The sequence below is a fragment of the Erpetoichthys calabaricus genome, chromosome 18 (assembly GCF_900747795.2).
Source record: "Erpetoichthys calabaricus chromosome 18, fErpCal1.3, whole genome shotgun sequence".
Lineage (NCBI taxonomy): Eukaryota > Metazoa > Chordata > Cladistia > Polypteriformes > Polypteridae > Erpetoichthys > Erpetoichthys calabaricus.
Genome location: NC_041411.2, coordinates 60,477,912 through 60,491,268, shown reverse-complemented (window position 1 = coordinate 60,491,268; position 13,357 = coordinate 60,477,912). Strand labels below are relative to the sequence as shown.

The following is a 13,357-nucleotide window of genomic DNA, read 5'->3' as shown; positions in this document are numbered from 1 at the left end:
TGGATGGATGGATGTCATAATTTTCTCATATTGGATTTAACTTGTTGAAAATGAACTTGCCAGTTATCCTCTTCCTTCTGCCACACTATTGAATTTCAACAATGTGTACCACTTTTGTGCACAGTAATAATCACGTGTCTGTGTTAACTTCTTTGCAGCTTTGTGGCGGTATTTGCTTTGAAATCTACTATTTACTACAAAGACTAATGGTTGAATATATATATTTATACTGTTACATGTAACATTTGAAGAAACATTACCAAAAGAGTGAAGCAAAAATCACACCCTAGATTCTTTAATAGTAAAGCCTACATTTTGGCAGACATTTGGGGAATTTCTGATTTTAGTTTGATGACATGTGTGTAATCATTTTTAAGATTTTATACCCAAGGCATCAGAGCCCAGAGGCACACTTCTGCAGTCTGTCTCAATTAGGCCTTTAAGAGGGGAAGAAAATAATACTTTTCTCATTGAAAAGCAGAAAGGCAATTTGTCACTCTGGATTGATTTTATCTATTGAAATAAAAACATTAGTCTTGGATTGCAATTTAGAATACCTCTCCACTTGGTAAAAGCCTGTTCAGAAGCATAAACCTTAAAAAACAGAGCTTACACTGGATTCACTAAATGGGCCTCCAAAATGACACAAATACCACAGCCTTTCTCTGAAACTCTCACTGCTACTGGCTCATTAAAATCAAAGATGTCTCTGTAATGGGTTATTTTATAGGTACCCAGAAGTTATCATTTAGCTGGAACAATACAATTATATAATATAACCCCATGTACTGAAATTATGTAAGAAGCAAAAGAAAAATAAAAACATGATTTTTTTCTTTTTACCTAAACTGTTTACTACCACATTGTTATTAATCCCAAATTAGATGTACTATGGAAACATGAATAAATCCACAAGTGGTAGTATTAAAGAGTCCTTTGGTGTTGTAGACAATTGTGAATTTCCAATGGGAGCAATTACTGTTTAAGATGTATATGAAATTTTAAAAATTTGATCACTCAGATAAGCTATATGGAAAGCAAACTATATGCTAAAAGTGGAGCATGGTTCTACATGCTATTGCTTTATTACCTAAACTGGCTAATCTTTAAAAGTAATCTAAAAATGATGTTTGGTGGGCCTCCCTTCCTTTCTAAATGGCTGAACTCAATAAATTTATTTTTCATACACCAGTTTGTTGAATAATATCAAGCCTTTTCAAAGCTGAGTTAAAATATGCTAAACGCCTATGTTTTAAAATTTGTTTATCCGGCTTAAGCTGTGGGTGCAGTTGGTGCTGCCATGAAGGTTTGTAGGTGTCTGTGTTCAATATCAAGATAAATGTCTTGCAAAAACGTTTACTTCCACAGTTTCGTAAAATAAAATATTTTTTGTTTGTCCTAGTGCTTAGCAGTTCCTGCTGAGTCGACGCACTTTAATATACACAACAGATTTAAATATACTGCTGATGTGAAGACATTTTTACTGTACAATGCAGCAAGCCATTAACGTTGTGGTTTCTATTTAATGTAAGCTTGAGTTTGAGATGGAGTCGGAAATGCACACCTGGACGTGTAAACGGTAAAAAAACCACAAAAATCTTAATAAAACCTTGGGAAATATCACTCATAATATCAATGCTTTTAAATTTCAAATAACTTTTAGGAGAAAAGCTCGCAACTCTGAAAAAAAACAATCAGATTAAATAGAATAGATGTTAAAAGAAGTACATGTCCCATTTTCAAGTATAAAGGTACAGTACGCCTTAAATTCCTTGTCGTATGAAGTTTTCCGGAGATCAAAACCAGAATGTTCTTCACTGTATAACACATTTCCTTGCAGCCCAGAATAAAATGAAAGTTATGAAGAAGAGGAAGAAGAAGAAATGTGAAGAAATCGTATTGTCATCATTATTAAAAAGATAATTTTAAGCTAATTTATCATATGCTAATTACAAATTTGATTAGGGCTTGAAAATTTCTTGAAATACTGATTTTTACTTGTGTTTCACGAATAAAACTATGTTGAAATTACAGGACGTATAAAGGAAAAAGTCAATATCTACATTTCTGAAAATACAAACTGAAAATCAGTTAACGGAGTGACTCATTTTTATTACATCCTGGAATACAATGCCTTATTGGGCACTAGAACAACCGTACGGTATATACAACGTCACATTTAAATTTACACTTATTTTAAATATCCAATTCCCCACAGTTTCACACTATTCAAAACATTAACCTTATCATTTAAGAACCAGTTTGCAGAGATGCTCTGCCTATCACTGTGTGAATTTAATATAAGTAATGATATCACAAAAATGTGAATGATAGGAAAACGTAGTATAAAAAAGTCGTCAACACTGCTGAACAATGAGAATAAAATACTGGTGATGTTAACATCGTTTACAAAACGGCGAATCCTTTTCAATACTTGGAAAGTAGTGGGAATAGTAATTTAAAAGTACCATTTTGCCGATCTCTGACCAATGCAGAATCTTCTTTCAAACATAACATCCTTTTGAACGGGAATGCAGAACTATGGCCGATGAGACTTCATAAAAACGTTTGAATGAGCGAAAGCAGTGTCTATGCAGTGGAACCAACAAACGCCGACATAAAATTCCACCACAAGTCACACAAAAGTCATTGCCTGAAACAGACTGTCTTCAACACATTCGAGTTATTCTTCTTGATGTACATCGGAATGAGATGAAGATGATCCTTCTAATTGTCTTTCAGTTTCTTTTGATCTCTCCTGTTCCGACAGCTGGTCACAACTTGGGATGGAGTTCTTCTTTGGGCGACCTTTTGGCTTCGTAGGGGACTCCAGACCTCCACCCTGCAGCACCTTGTGAGAAATCACATGTAAAAACGATCAGTAAGTGGCTAGTCCTTACTGCTGTCACAAACTCCAGATCTGCGCCATCAGTAAAACATCCAATAAGGTATCAGTTAGAGACCACACATTGGCATTCAAGAATGTTAACCTGGTCAATCTTAAAAAGTGTTTTGAAACATGAGCATCTTTGCGAGTCTAGCTTTCAAACTCTCCGCGTTCTTAAAGTAAACTCGTTCATTCCTCACCTTTTCTTAGACTGGTGAATCTGTTACAAATTGTTTTTCTTTTAAATATCGCCTTCAGCTAGATGGACAATCATTAGCTGTTCTACTCTACTGATAGCTTCATGATCTCTTACTCGGTACTGATACTATACGCGAAGTATAAACACAAAGTCAGAAAAGAGTACAATCACTTTTAGCAAGTTAATCATCAAAATGAAACACTTACAATTTTCTTCCATTTCATCCTTCGATTTTGGTACCACGTTTTTACCTGAAGTTGACTCAGACCCAAAGATTCTGCTAGGTCTATTCTATAAAAAAGGAAAACAGAAAGGTTTTTCAGAGAGGCGGATAAGAGAATAAACAACGTTCATGCTTTAGCCTATTTGCCAATTTCAAATAAAATATTTATTTTGGAAAAATATCACCAGATATTTCTATAGAGGTTATTACAGTTGTTTGCAAATAGTTTAAAAGGACTTTCAGAAAATACGTGTATTAAAGTAACTGAATTCCTCTGCAGCAGCATACATGTTTGAGGTACACCAGTAAGGCAATTAGACGACTAAGGACGTACCTGTCCGGTGTTGAGAGGTATTTCTGTTTCTCGAATCTTTTTTCCAGACCCATTAGCTGCAGTTCTGTGAAAACCGTCCGACTCCTTCGTCCCTTTTTAGCTTTACTCCCAGGATCCGAACCAGGGTCAAGCTTGCTTCGTAAATGTAGATCTAACGGGACGTGATGGGTTCCAGAGGCAGCGGGAAGCGCCGATCCATTAGACAGAAGTGATGACCCCAGAGGAGCACCCAGAGAGCAGGACAGAGGTGGCATAGGAAACTTGAACACGCTGTTCTGGTCTGCCTTTAGAACTGTAGAAAGAGTGGCATTATAAATGAAATTAGGAAATTAAGTAGGTGTTAAACGTTAAATGACTACAACGAGAACAATACAAATATGTGTACAACAGTGGGCCCTGTTGGGAAGTAACGAAGATTAAATACACAGTATTACGTATTTTAAGGAACTGGTCACGTACCACTTTACGTTCTGCTATTATCTTCGTATTCTCATAACCATTAAATTAAAATATATTTATTTACGTAGCTGTTTTTATTAACTATGCTGTCTTAACCTTTTTAATCATTCGAAATGATACGAATGTTATAAATACAACATTAATGTGACAAAATGTTTCTGCGTGAACAGTTCAATATGTGTTACTGTGTAAATGGGTAAGAGTAAAACCGTTGAACTGTTCTGGCTCAAGCCGACAATGATTAGGAACTAAATACTACATACATTTGTTTATGGAGATAAGGCAAACATCTTATCAGTAAGCCGGTTTTAGAAATGATATACAAATAATCGCTATAATGCAGATCGATTTTCATACAAATATGCTTTAACTTACATGCATCCACATTTACTCACTAATTTAAAAAGAGTTCAACTGTTTTGTATATGGAACAATATTTAGTTAAAAATTACGTTAATCTTGTAAAACCGTTTCACTTGCATTGTATTATAATTTCAGTTTAAATGTAAAGGGCATTCTGCTGCACATTTCACATGTTAGAAAAGTCGTAACAACAACAACAACAATAATTATAATAACGCCGCAAAACACGCAATTATTTGGCTCAATATAGGTTTTACCAAGGACTAAAGCAGATATGGATATTTTTAGCATTTACGTATTATTTTCTTGTGAGCGAACAATATGACAAAACAGGCAGAAATTAAAAGTGAAGTAATAGGTTTTCTTATTTATTTGTGACTCTCCTCATTTACCACTGAAAATGTTAATCGTTCTGCAACAATAAAACGAACTCTACGGTAACTGTTTACGCTTACTGTAGTGAGGTTTTGCCGATACACGCAATATCGAATTACAGAAACATCGAGACAGACGGATGCTACACGATCGTTTGGTCAATGGAGATTTTACTACTTTTTTCTTATTTTTTATTACTTTTACTTTAAAATGGCATTTATGGAGTCAAACATTTATTCTTTCACATATAGTGACAATCTAAACGTCACCTATTTACTAGGATGAATGTGTGTGTCTTTGTCATTCTGACTACAGATTTGAAATTCAAAGAAAATAACCACAAAGTGCTTAAAGCATCGGGTTATTTGAAAATATATGCAATTTAGAAAAAGTACTTGTTACCGGTAGAATGCACAGCCTACTTAATTAAACATATTAATCCTGATATGTGCACAAAACATGAAGTTTATAATCAGAACATGATGCAGTCAGCAAATGTATCAAAATTTCAGGAATTGGAGTTTAAAATAGTAAAGCGGCATCGAACGCTTAAAATGTTTGACGACTGCAAATCCAAGAGTTTGAAAACTTTTTCAAAATGGTGTTTTAGAAAATATGTACACTTCATCAGCGTTTCTCCGTTTATGCTGAATAACGGAATTCGAGACATTGTGCATAGAAACCACGTCTACAGCACTGTGTTGGGTTCCCGCATTGCATGTTGTTAATTCTTGTTTTCAGCCGGAAACTGCGATGCACTTTGCTAACGTATCTTAGTTAGGACCCTACCTAGGTGGCTGTGGTATGGTCTCGCCGACAGAAGGGCTTGTACTCCAAATTTAAGCAGTTCTCCAGTGGGTGCGGTGACTTTGTGTTCTGGGTGATCTGTCAAGATTTCTTCAATCATAAAGCTCCGGTAGCGATGGGACCTGTGGTCAGGATGGGCGTCAGGCGGAAAGTAGTGGGCTCCTAGCTCCAGCGGATGCTGCATACTTTAGGTTACACAGATCAATCCTAAAGAAACTGCTACTTTTGAGTCCTGCAGATGTCGGAGTCACGCTCCAGTTCGGCCCTGGTCTTGGTCAGCTGGAGAAGCGAGGCGCGTAGATTGCGGAGCGTACATTCCTCTTATAGACGGACCCCGTGTTTAATATGCAATAATCAACTGCATCCTTTCTTTGTGGAAAAAAAGTGACAAGGAAAAAGTCAAGAGCGCTAAAGTGTGTCCCACTAGTATTGGTTCTATTGCATCCGGTTCCGCTGTCCAGTTTTCCTCAACAGTGCGGTACTCGAAGGTTCTTTTACTTTGTTAGGAGAACATACATATTCTGCAACTCTGTCGTAAGAGTGCCTCGCTGTGTCATATGGGAAAGTTGGAGTCTCCGCCCAGGATTCACGAAAGAGCCTATTACTGTTCTCTGGAGTTGCCTGTCGTACCAATTAGTAAAATGGCTACGCGCAGGACATTTGAGGTTTTATGAATATCAGGTCTCTTCATGACATCGCACCTTGAACCCCAACGCCCCATACCAACCTTCACCAATATTTTATGAACTCAGGATTATCATCTATAGTTACAAATCAAATCGCCGACTTTATAAACTATAAACTACCATCCTTACACGTAGTTTCACATAAACCCACAAAGACGACTTGATTGCGTTTCAAAGTACTTCTAAAATTTCCTAAGTGGCACAATGGATACTCCTCGAAATATCAATAGATACCGCGTGGAGACATGAAAACAACCATCGAGAAATCATTTTCGTTTAGAAAGCATATTCTACAGAGAATTATCAATCGGTATTAACCGTTATTCTCAACACGAATTTTCATACCTAGTGTCATTTCCTGTCCTGTTACTTTATTTTATTTGGAACCATAATTAATTAGGGCAAAGGAAAGCATGTTACAAAAGCTATTCAATATATTGACCATTCAATTATTTTTATTATGTGATTTAGATTTGGTAATTACATCATAAATTTTTGAAAATGAAAATTGAAAATACCTAATCTTGTTCGATTAGACGCGGCAGAAAAATTGCAGTCTAGAAAAAGACGAGACTGATTAAAATCCATCTTAAACAATTATCGATGTAACTGATTATTGCAGAAAAATAATATTATACTTCTTAGTATAATATTATACTAAGCAAACTATATGCTTATCTGATTATATATTATAACTTAGTTAAATGAAAATAAGTGAGTTCTATTACATGTACCCATGATGCATTCGATCTTAGAATTAATCATCAATTACATATTTATTGAGGTATATTGAATAAACGTAATACAAATAGTTTTGTGAACCGTGAAATACTGTGAGTAGACAAAAATTGGGCAAGTATGTAAATTGTGAATACAAGTACGCATTAAGTATACTTTGTCGTGTAATTATTATTTACCAGAACTACTTTAGCATTAAATGCCAAATGAATGCTGCACTTCGACTTTATCACTAGTAATATTTATACCTTATGAATATTATGAAAAGCCCGATTCTCACATCTGCACAGAAAAAGTCATATTCACACAGTAAACAGTAAAATTCGCATTGCTTTGCATGGAATTGTTAGCATCAATCATTTCATTAATGAACACTTCTTGTATTATTAAAAGTTTACTAGCACAAGTTAAACGTCATTGTCTACTACGAACTGCTGCTTCAGCATTAATTTGAATTTTGAAAGTTATGCATTTGCTTTAACATGTTTACATTTAAACAGATCTATTTAACACATATTTATCTGAAATTTTTGTGCTAATTACAGAATTTACGGGGGTAAACACAGTCTGATCCCTAAAACAAACTAAAGCAGTTTGCGTAAACAGAGTAGAGGCCAAAGACCACTTAACGAACATGCACTCTCCGGCCAATGTATAATGGATCTAAAAGATAATTTCATCTTTGTTTTCGTCAAATTAATGACAAAGCTGTTAGAAACTAGATTATCTTTTACAGCTGTTACGAACGTTTCCTGTATCACATGAGCAAATATGAACTTATTATTTTGGAAATGTATATTTTACGGAATTGTTACCTTAAATTGTCTGGAACAACATAGTAGATTCAGGTTTTCTTATAATATAAAATTTTGCTAATTTGTATTTTGTGCTTCAGTGTTACCTGGCATGCTATGAAAACAGAGGATTCATACTGTAGAATACTATTTATAAGTTTGCAAACTTTGCTTTTTCATATGAGAATATATTTAATTTCTGTTTGTACGATTAACGAAAAACTCGATTAAAGTGGGAAGTTTTTTGTATCTTTATCCATAAAGCTTAGGGGCTATGGCCAAGATGTCGGTACACTTCGTTTTCAGTTACTTTCACATTAGTATCAGCAATGCACTTTTATCAGATTACCTCAAAACATTAAATAACCATTATGCTTATCTGGAGAGCCAATCATAAGTGTTAAATACACATCAATGAAAAGATCACGTTCTTTCATAAATGCACATTGACCTCATATTTCACGCAATTTATGTGAAAAGATAACAGTAAGAACCTAAGGACTGTACATCTAAACTGGTAAATTCTAAACCGACACTTTAGCTGTAGAAATCGCCACCTATTGCTGACCCTGAAATGGAAGCTTCACCATCAAGTTAAAAGTTTCAGATGTCACTTTCATTTGGCATTTTTATGTTCGTGAAAGTGAGCTTAAACGATCCCCCTGAAAATGAAGTGGTGTATAGTGCTGGTCTCCTGGAGGATATGCGTGAAACTGCTAACACTGCAAAGCTGGGTTTAAATCAACTGATGAAACGGTTTTGTTGAGCGTGTCATTTTCACGGACTTCTGAGCGCATCCCTTCAACATATTAATGTTTTTCCGAATCAGTTTTAAATTTGTATCGGTACGGTCCATGGATGAACTATATTGGAACTATATGGACAGTGGCTGGCTCGTTGTAGTGGCTAAACGATTCCAATGACAAAGAGCAAAAGATGTCCTCTTCTACGACGAAGATCGCGCTTTTGAGGTATTGAGTCAGTTATTTATAACTGCATGGTAAGAGATACTGAAGCTTTTTTAAGTTTTATATTATAAAAGCAACCATACTCCCCGACCCCCATACCCCCTTCACCCCTTATCTTTCACAAATTATACCGGGAGGGAAATTCCGCACAAGCAATATAATTTACTAAAACCCTACCGGTATTTTTGTTTCTTTTAAAAATCTTTCTAAGTATATCTATAAGTCAAAGGTGATGCGTGCAAATTCCAAAATGTGTGTGGGTGGAACAAGTGAAGATAGCATTTTAAATTAGACGAGAATTTTACAATATAGACAAACTAACACTTTACAGCTGTGAACACCGAGCCGTCCTGCAAACGTATTACATACATTGAAGCGCCTACTTCATCTAATGGTAAATGTGTACGAGGTTTATTGGCATCAGCGTTTTCCGATACAGCTATGCTATTAATGCCATATTTGTTTCATCTTCGTCACTGATTTCATCACATTTTAGCACACTACAGCATGTAGCCTTTAATCAGCAATAGAAAAATCCTAAAAATGAAGTTATTCAGCCATTTAACCGGTCCTCGGGGTGTATAAAGAGCTCTTTATAAAGTTCTCCATCTTAAGATATCATACAAAACAATCAGACGCCAAATTATTTTATTATCTGTAAAAGGGAACACGTTTCTCTTTAGGAAATGTACTGTCTTATTTATATATATTTTTTACAATAATTTAATAGTAATATATTCAATTAATAATATAATTTGTTAAATGCATCCTCATATTCCTTTTTATTTGTTTCATACTAATGGTGTACCGCTTTTAAACAGTAATAAACTGACTATCTTAACACGGGCATCAATCAAACGAGTGTCTTCTTTTGATGGTGTTGAGGGTAAGCAAACCTCACTGATGCAAAGGAATTTTTTAGACGTCAAACTTACAAATCAAACGTAGCCATTTTAAAAGTTCCATTGATTGTGCTCGAAAAATGACTAACCCCAAAGTAAAGACTTTCGATGCGCATTTGTAATGGTGAAATTGTCTTTTTGCGACCGTGATAAAATTAGCGGATTCAACGAACGATGGGGCAGCTAATCGTATCAAAGAGTGCAGATCAGAGTTATCTGTTGATCATAAAGACGTTTGTTCGTAGAAGCTACTTCACTAGCACATCAGCGTCGCCGTTAGTTTAATGCAGCAGCTTTTTGCTGGGTATATGTTTTCGGATGTATTTTGGAAAAGACCAAACAAACATATAAAAATGTACTCTAACTGATAGGTTTTACAGTTTTAAACTCAAAATAGGAATACATTATAAGTGCATTATTATTTGGCACTGAAGACGTGTAATATTTTTATCTCATTAAAATGTATAAATGTAAACCTGTATATTTTTCCGTAACGAATAACTAGATTTATCGCTATTACAAAACGTTTATCTTTATATTTGTTAAAAATAACAATTTTATTAAATAGCTTTTTTCCTGACCTGCATGTGCTCTGCATAAACTAAAATAAATAAAATATGGACACACTGAATGCATCACCCCATGTACCTGATGCTATTTATTTCTGAGCACATCATTAGTTTCTGCAGTTTGTCCAGATTTGGTACATCATTTAATGTGCAACACTGTGAAATGACCATATAAGGAGTTCGTTTAAAAAACTGAAAGTTAAAAAAAATCAAGACTGTTATTGTCTTCTACAAAATATGCCATGGATCATTCTAAAGTGACATTTTATTAAAATGCTAGTTTCTACAGAAGCACAAAGTGCAAAGGTTTTCTCAATAAGCCTTCCATTCTCTTTCTGTTCTATGGAATGTGTACTGTAAGATACTGAATTTGTCTTTCAGTCTAAATTTTTTTAACTCAAAACGATTGAGGACATCTTTTTTATTCACCTCAGTAAAATAAATTCCTTTAAAGATTCTTCTTCATTTTCATTGAAAGAAAAAACACACCAATTTCACAATAAAATGGCATATTCAAGACATCCCAGTGCCCTAAAATAAGACACTCTGCTAGTCTATTAAATACAGTATTTTACATTCAGTGTTCATTACCTATATTACCACTATATGCATTTATTTGTCAAAGTGACACATTTTATGAACCACTGTACCTGTCAGGAGAGACAGCAGAACCTTGAGCACACATACTGGCTGATGGCACACTTTTCTTTTCCGATTTCCTAAACACACACTTAACAAATCTGTGGGTGGCAAACAATTCCACCTTCTTTACTCTCTTCATTGAACCACCTGCATATGGTTGTAATTGATCCTGACCTTTTTGCCATTCAAGGAAACACTGAGTGCTCTAGGGCATCTGAACTGGGAAATTAGTCGCTATAACCTCTAATTTACGTTCTAATGGTATTTGATATTCAGGAAACCAAAACAGTTCTATAATTTGAGGAAAAACGTGACATCACACTTTTAATTAGAAGAAACACTTAGGTAGTTTTTTCTTCTTTTTTTCTACATACAATTTTATACAGTATGATTCCTTTTATACATTTCATGACTATAAAATATGGACTAGTTGTTGCCTTAACCTGCAATTGCTGAGCGCTTTGAGTAGTGAGAAAAGTGCTAGAAAAAATCATGTTTATTAAAAGCAGTCCAACAGAAATAACAAATGGGAGAATCCTGTTAAAGGGTACTTAAAAATATACTAAGAGTCCCTGTGCACAACCTCTGACCTTTTCCAAAAGTTTCTCCATGATATCAGGTTAGAATTTCCTGCTTGAGACAATACAATGGTAAAGGTGCAGTCACACAGTTCCACCGTTTACTAAGTCTGGATGGAGTAAATGTTCAAAATCCTGAAAAAGTGGGAGGATGACTTAGACAAATGGCTATAAGTGATGTACAGTGACATTTTTTTTACTATTTTGTTTTATGCCTTTGCACAACAAGGAGAAACTTCAAGTTCTCCTTCACCAAGTTAAAGACATAGTTTTCATGGTCCTGAATGGTATGAATTTTGTGTATTTCCAGTCAGTCAAAAAAAGTTTATGGCTTCTTCATTCAATGGGTGAGAAAGTCATGCAACCGGGCTGATATGATTTTGTGAAAGATTGAGCTATAATTTGTCATTATATTTTCATAACCCTTGTGTTCATAATATGTGCATGTGTGTGGAAAATTGCCAGTATACTGAGTCAAACTTTGCAGCCATAATGTTATCTTCAATAAGGCAAGTGGTGTGTGTATTTATGTTTGTGTGATCCTGCCTATACAGCCCGGCATCAACACATGTTTGTGTGTGGTCTGTCTTGAATGGCATCAGATCAGTGTGATCCCTCTGCCCAAACGCAGAAACAGAGATTAAAATATTACTGCTGTCCAAAAAATATATCAGATATGAACTGCCTAAATTGAAACACAAAACACATTCTATGTTACATAATCCCATGACTTTCTAAGTGACAAAGAACAACCCAGAGTACTATGTAAAGAACATGCAGACTCGATGCACTCTTTGATTAGAACAAATAAATCAGGAGCTGTGCAGTAAGGGCACTAACCACAGTGAAGCCACTTTGTTTCTGGACGCAGAGAGGCTGGCAAACCATTAAAGCAACATCTCCTTATTCACATTAACAGTCTGTGCTTCTCTAAAACAAGAACATCAGGAACCAAGGCACTTTCCTGGGTAGTGGTAATCCTTTCTTGGCTTATTTTCCATAAAACAGAAGGAAAACATGTATGTGTTCTTTATTGCCATTTTCAAATGTAGCGTTTCCAGTCACAGTTGGCTCATCTCTATTCATGAGTGAAGATCAGCTACAGTACATTCTTTTTGGCTGAATGTCTTGAAGCATTACCCGTTCAGGATCTGCTTTCTTTTTATCTTATTATTGTGGCAATATTTAAAGGAGCAATTAGTACTGGACTTTCAAAAAGCTGTGTTGTCTCCCACAGTCTAGCCTTGACTGGGACAAGTTGAAGCCAGAAGTGGAATACAACAATAAAAATTTGGCAGCATCCATTTTCCTACTAAGAATAAGGTGGATAGAACTGAAACAGGAAAAGTAGGTAGTTCTCCCCAAATATTTAAACTCCTTTTTTGTCTGTTGCTTTTTGCAGATCGGCTGATCCAATCAGATGTCAGAAGAAATGTTCTGCAAGAAACACTAGGCATCCTTTAATTAATTCTGCTAAATTTTCTTGGGATCTCCTGCTCTCTTAAGTTAACTTGAAAAGAGAAAAGAAAAGCATACCAGTAGCCACATAGCTGCACAGCATACAGTATATCATTACCACCTCACTGATTTGAGACACCACCTGTTTTTTCTGTTCTCTGGATGCAGCCTACCTGTTTTTCTGGAATTTGTAATGTTTTTTTGATAAACACAATACAAAAGCATTCTGATAGACTGGTTGATACATTTCCTTAATAGGTGGCTCTAAAATGTCTCAGTCTGAAAGAGTGTGGGTATAGGTAAACAGGCAACCAATCAAACCAATGCTGGCTAATCCTTTCACTTACTTTTTGCCCCTGGCTCCTCCCATCAGAA

At 35.3% G+C, this 13,357-nt stretch overlaps 1 protein-coding gene across 1 annotated transcript; it reads right to left on the bottom strand.

Moving 5' to 3' along the window:
• Positions 1–1,880: 1,880 nt before the first annotated feature.
• Positions 1,881–6,184, bottom strand: barx1 (BARX homeobox 1). The gene is made up of 4 exons (XM_028824986.2): positions 5,630–6,184; positions 3,644–3,935; positions 3,293–3,377; positions 1,881–2,851 (listed from the first exon to the last, which is right to left on the bottom strand). The coding sequence occupies exons 1-4, from the start codon at positions 5,829–5,831 to the stop codon at positions 2,684–2,686; spliced, it is 747 nt and encodes a 248-aa protein (XP_028680819.1). The 5' UTR covers positions 5,832–6,184; the 3' UTR covers positions 1,881–2,683.
• Positions 6,185–13,357: the final 7,173 nt, after the last annotated feature.

What these genes read in the sequence shown, in the direction of transcription:
- barx1 (XM_028824986.2), bottom strand. Translation starts at nt 5,831, where the DNA reads ATGCAGCATCCGCTGGAGCTAGGAGCCCACTACTTTCCGCCTGACGCC. An exon ending in ACCATACCACAGCCACCTAG is followed by an intron (nt 3,936 to 5,629) that starts GTAGGGTCCTAA and finishes CTCTTTCTACAG; the next exon opens with TTCTAAAGGCAGACCAGAAC. An exon ending in GGATGAAATGGAAGAAAATT is followed by an intron (nt 2,852 to 3,292) that starts GTAAGTGTTTCA and finishes ATTTCTCACAAG; the next exon opens with GTGCTGCAGGGTGGAGGTCT.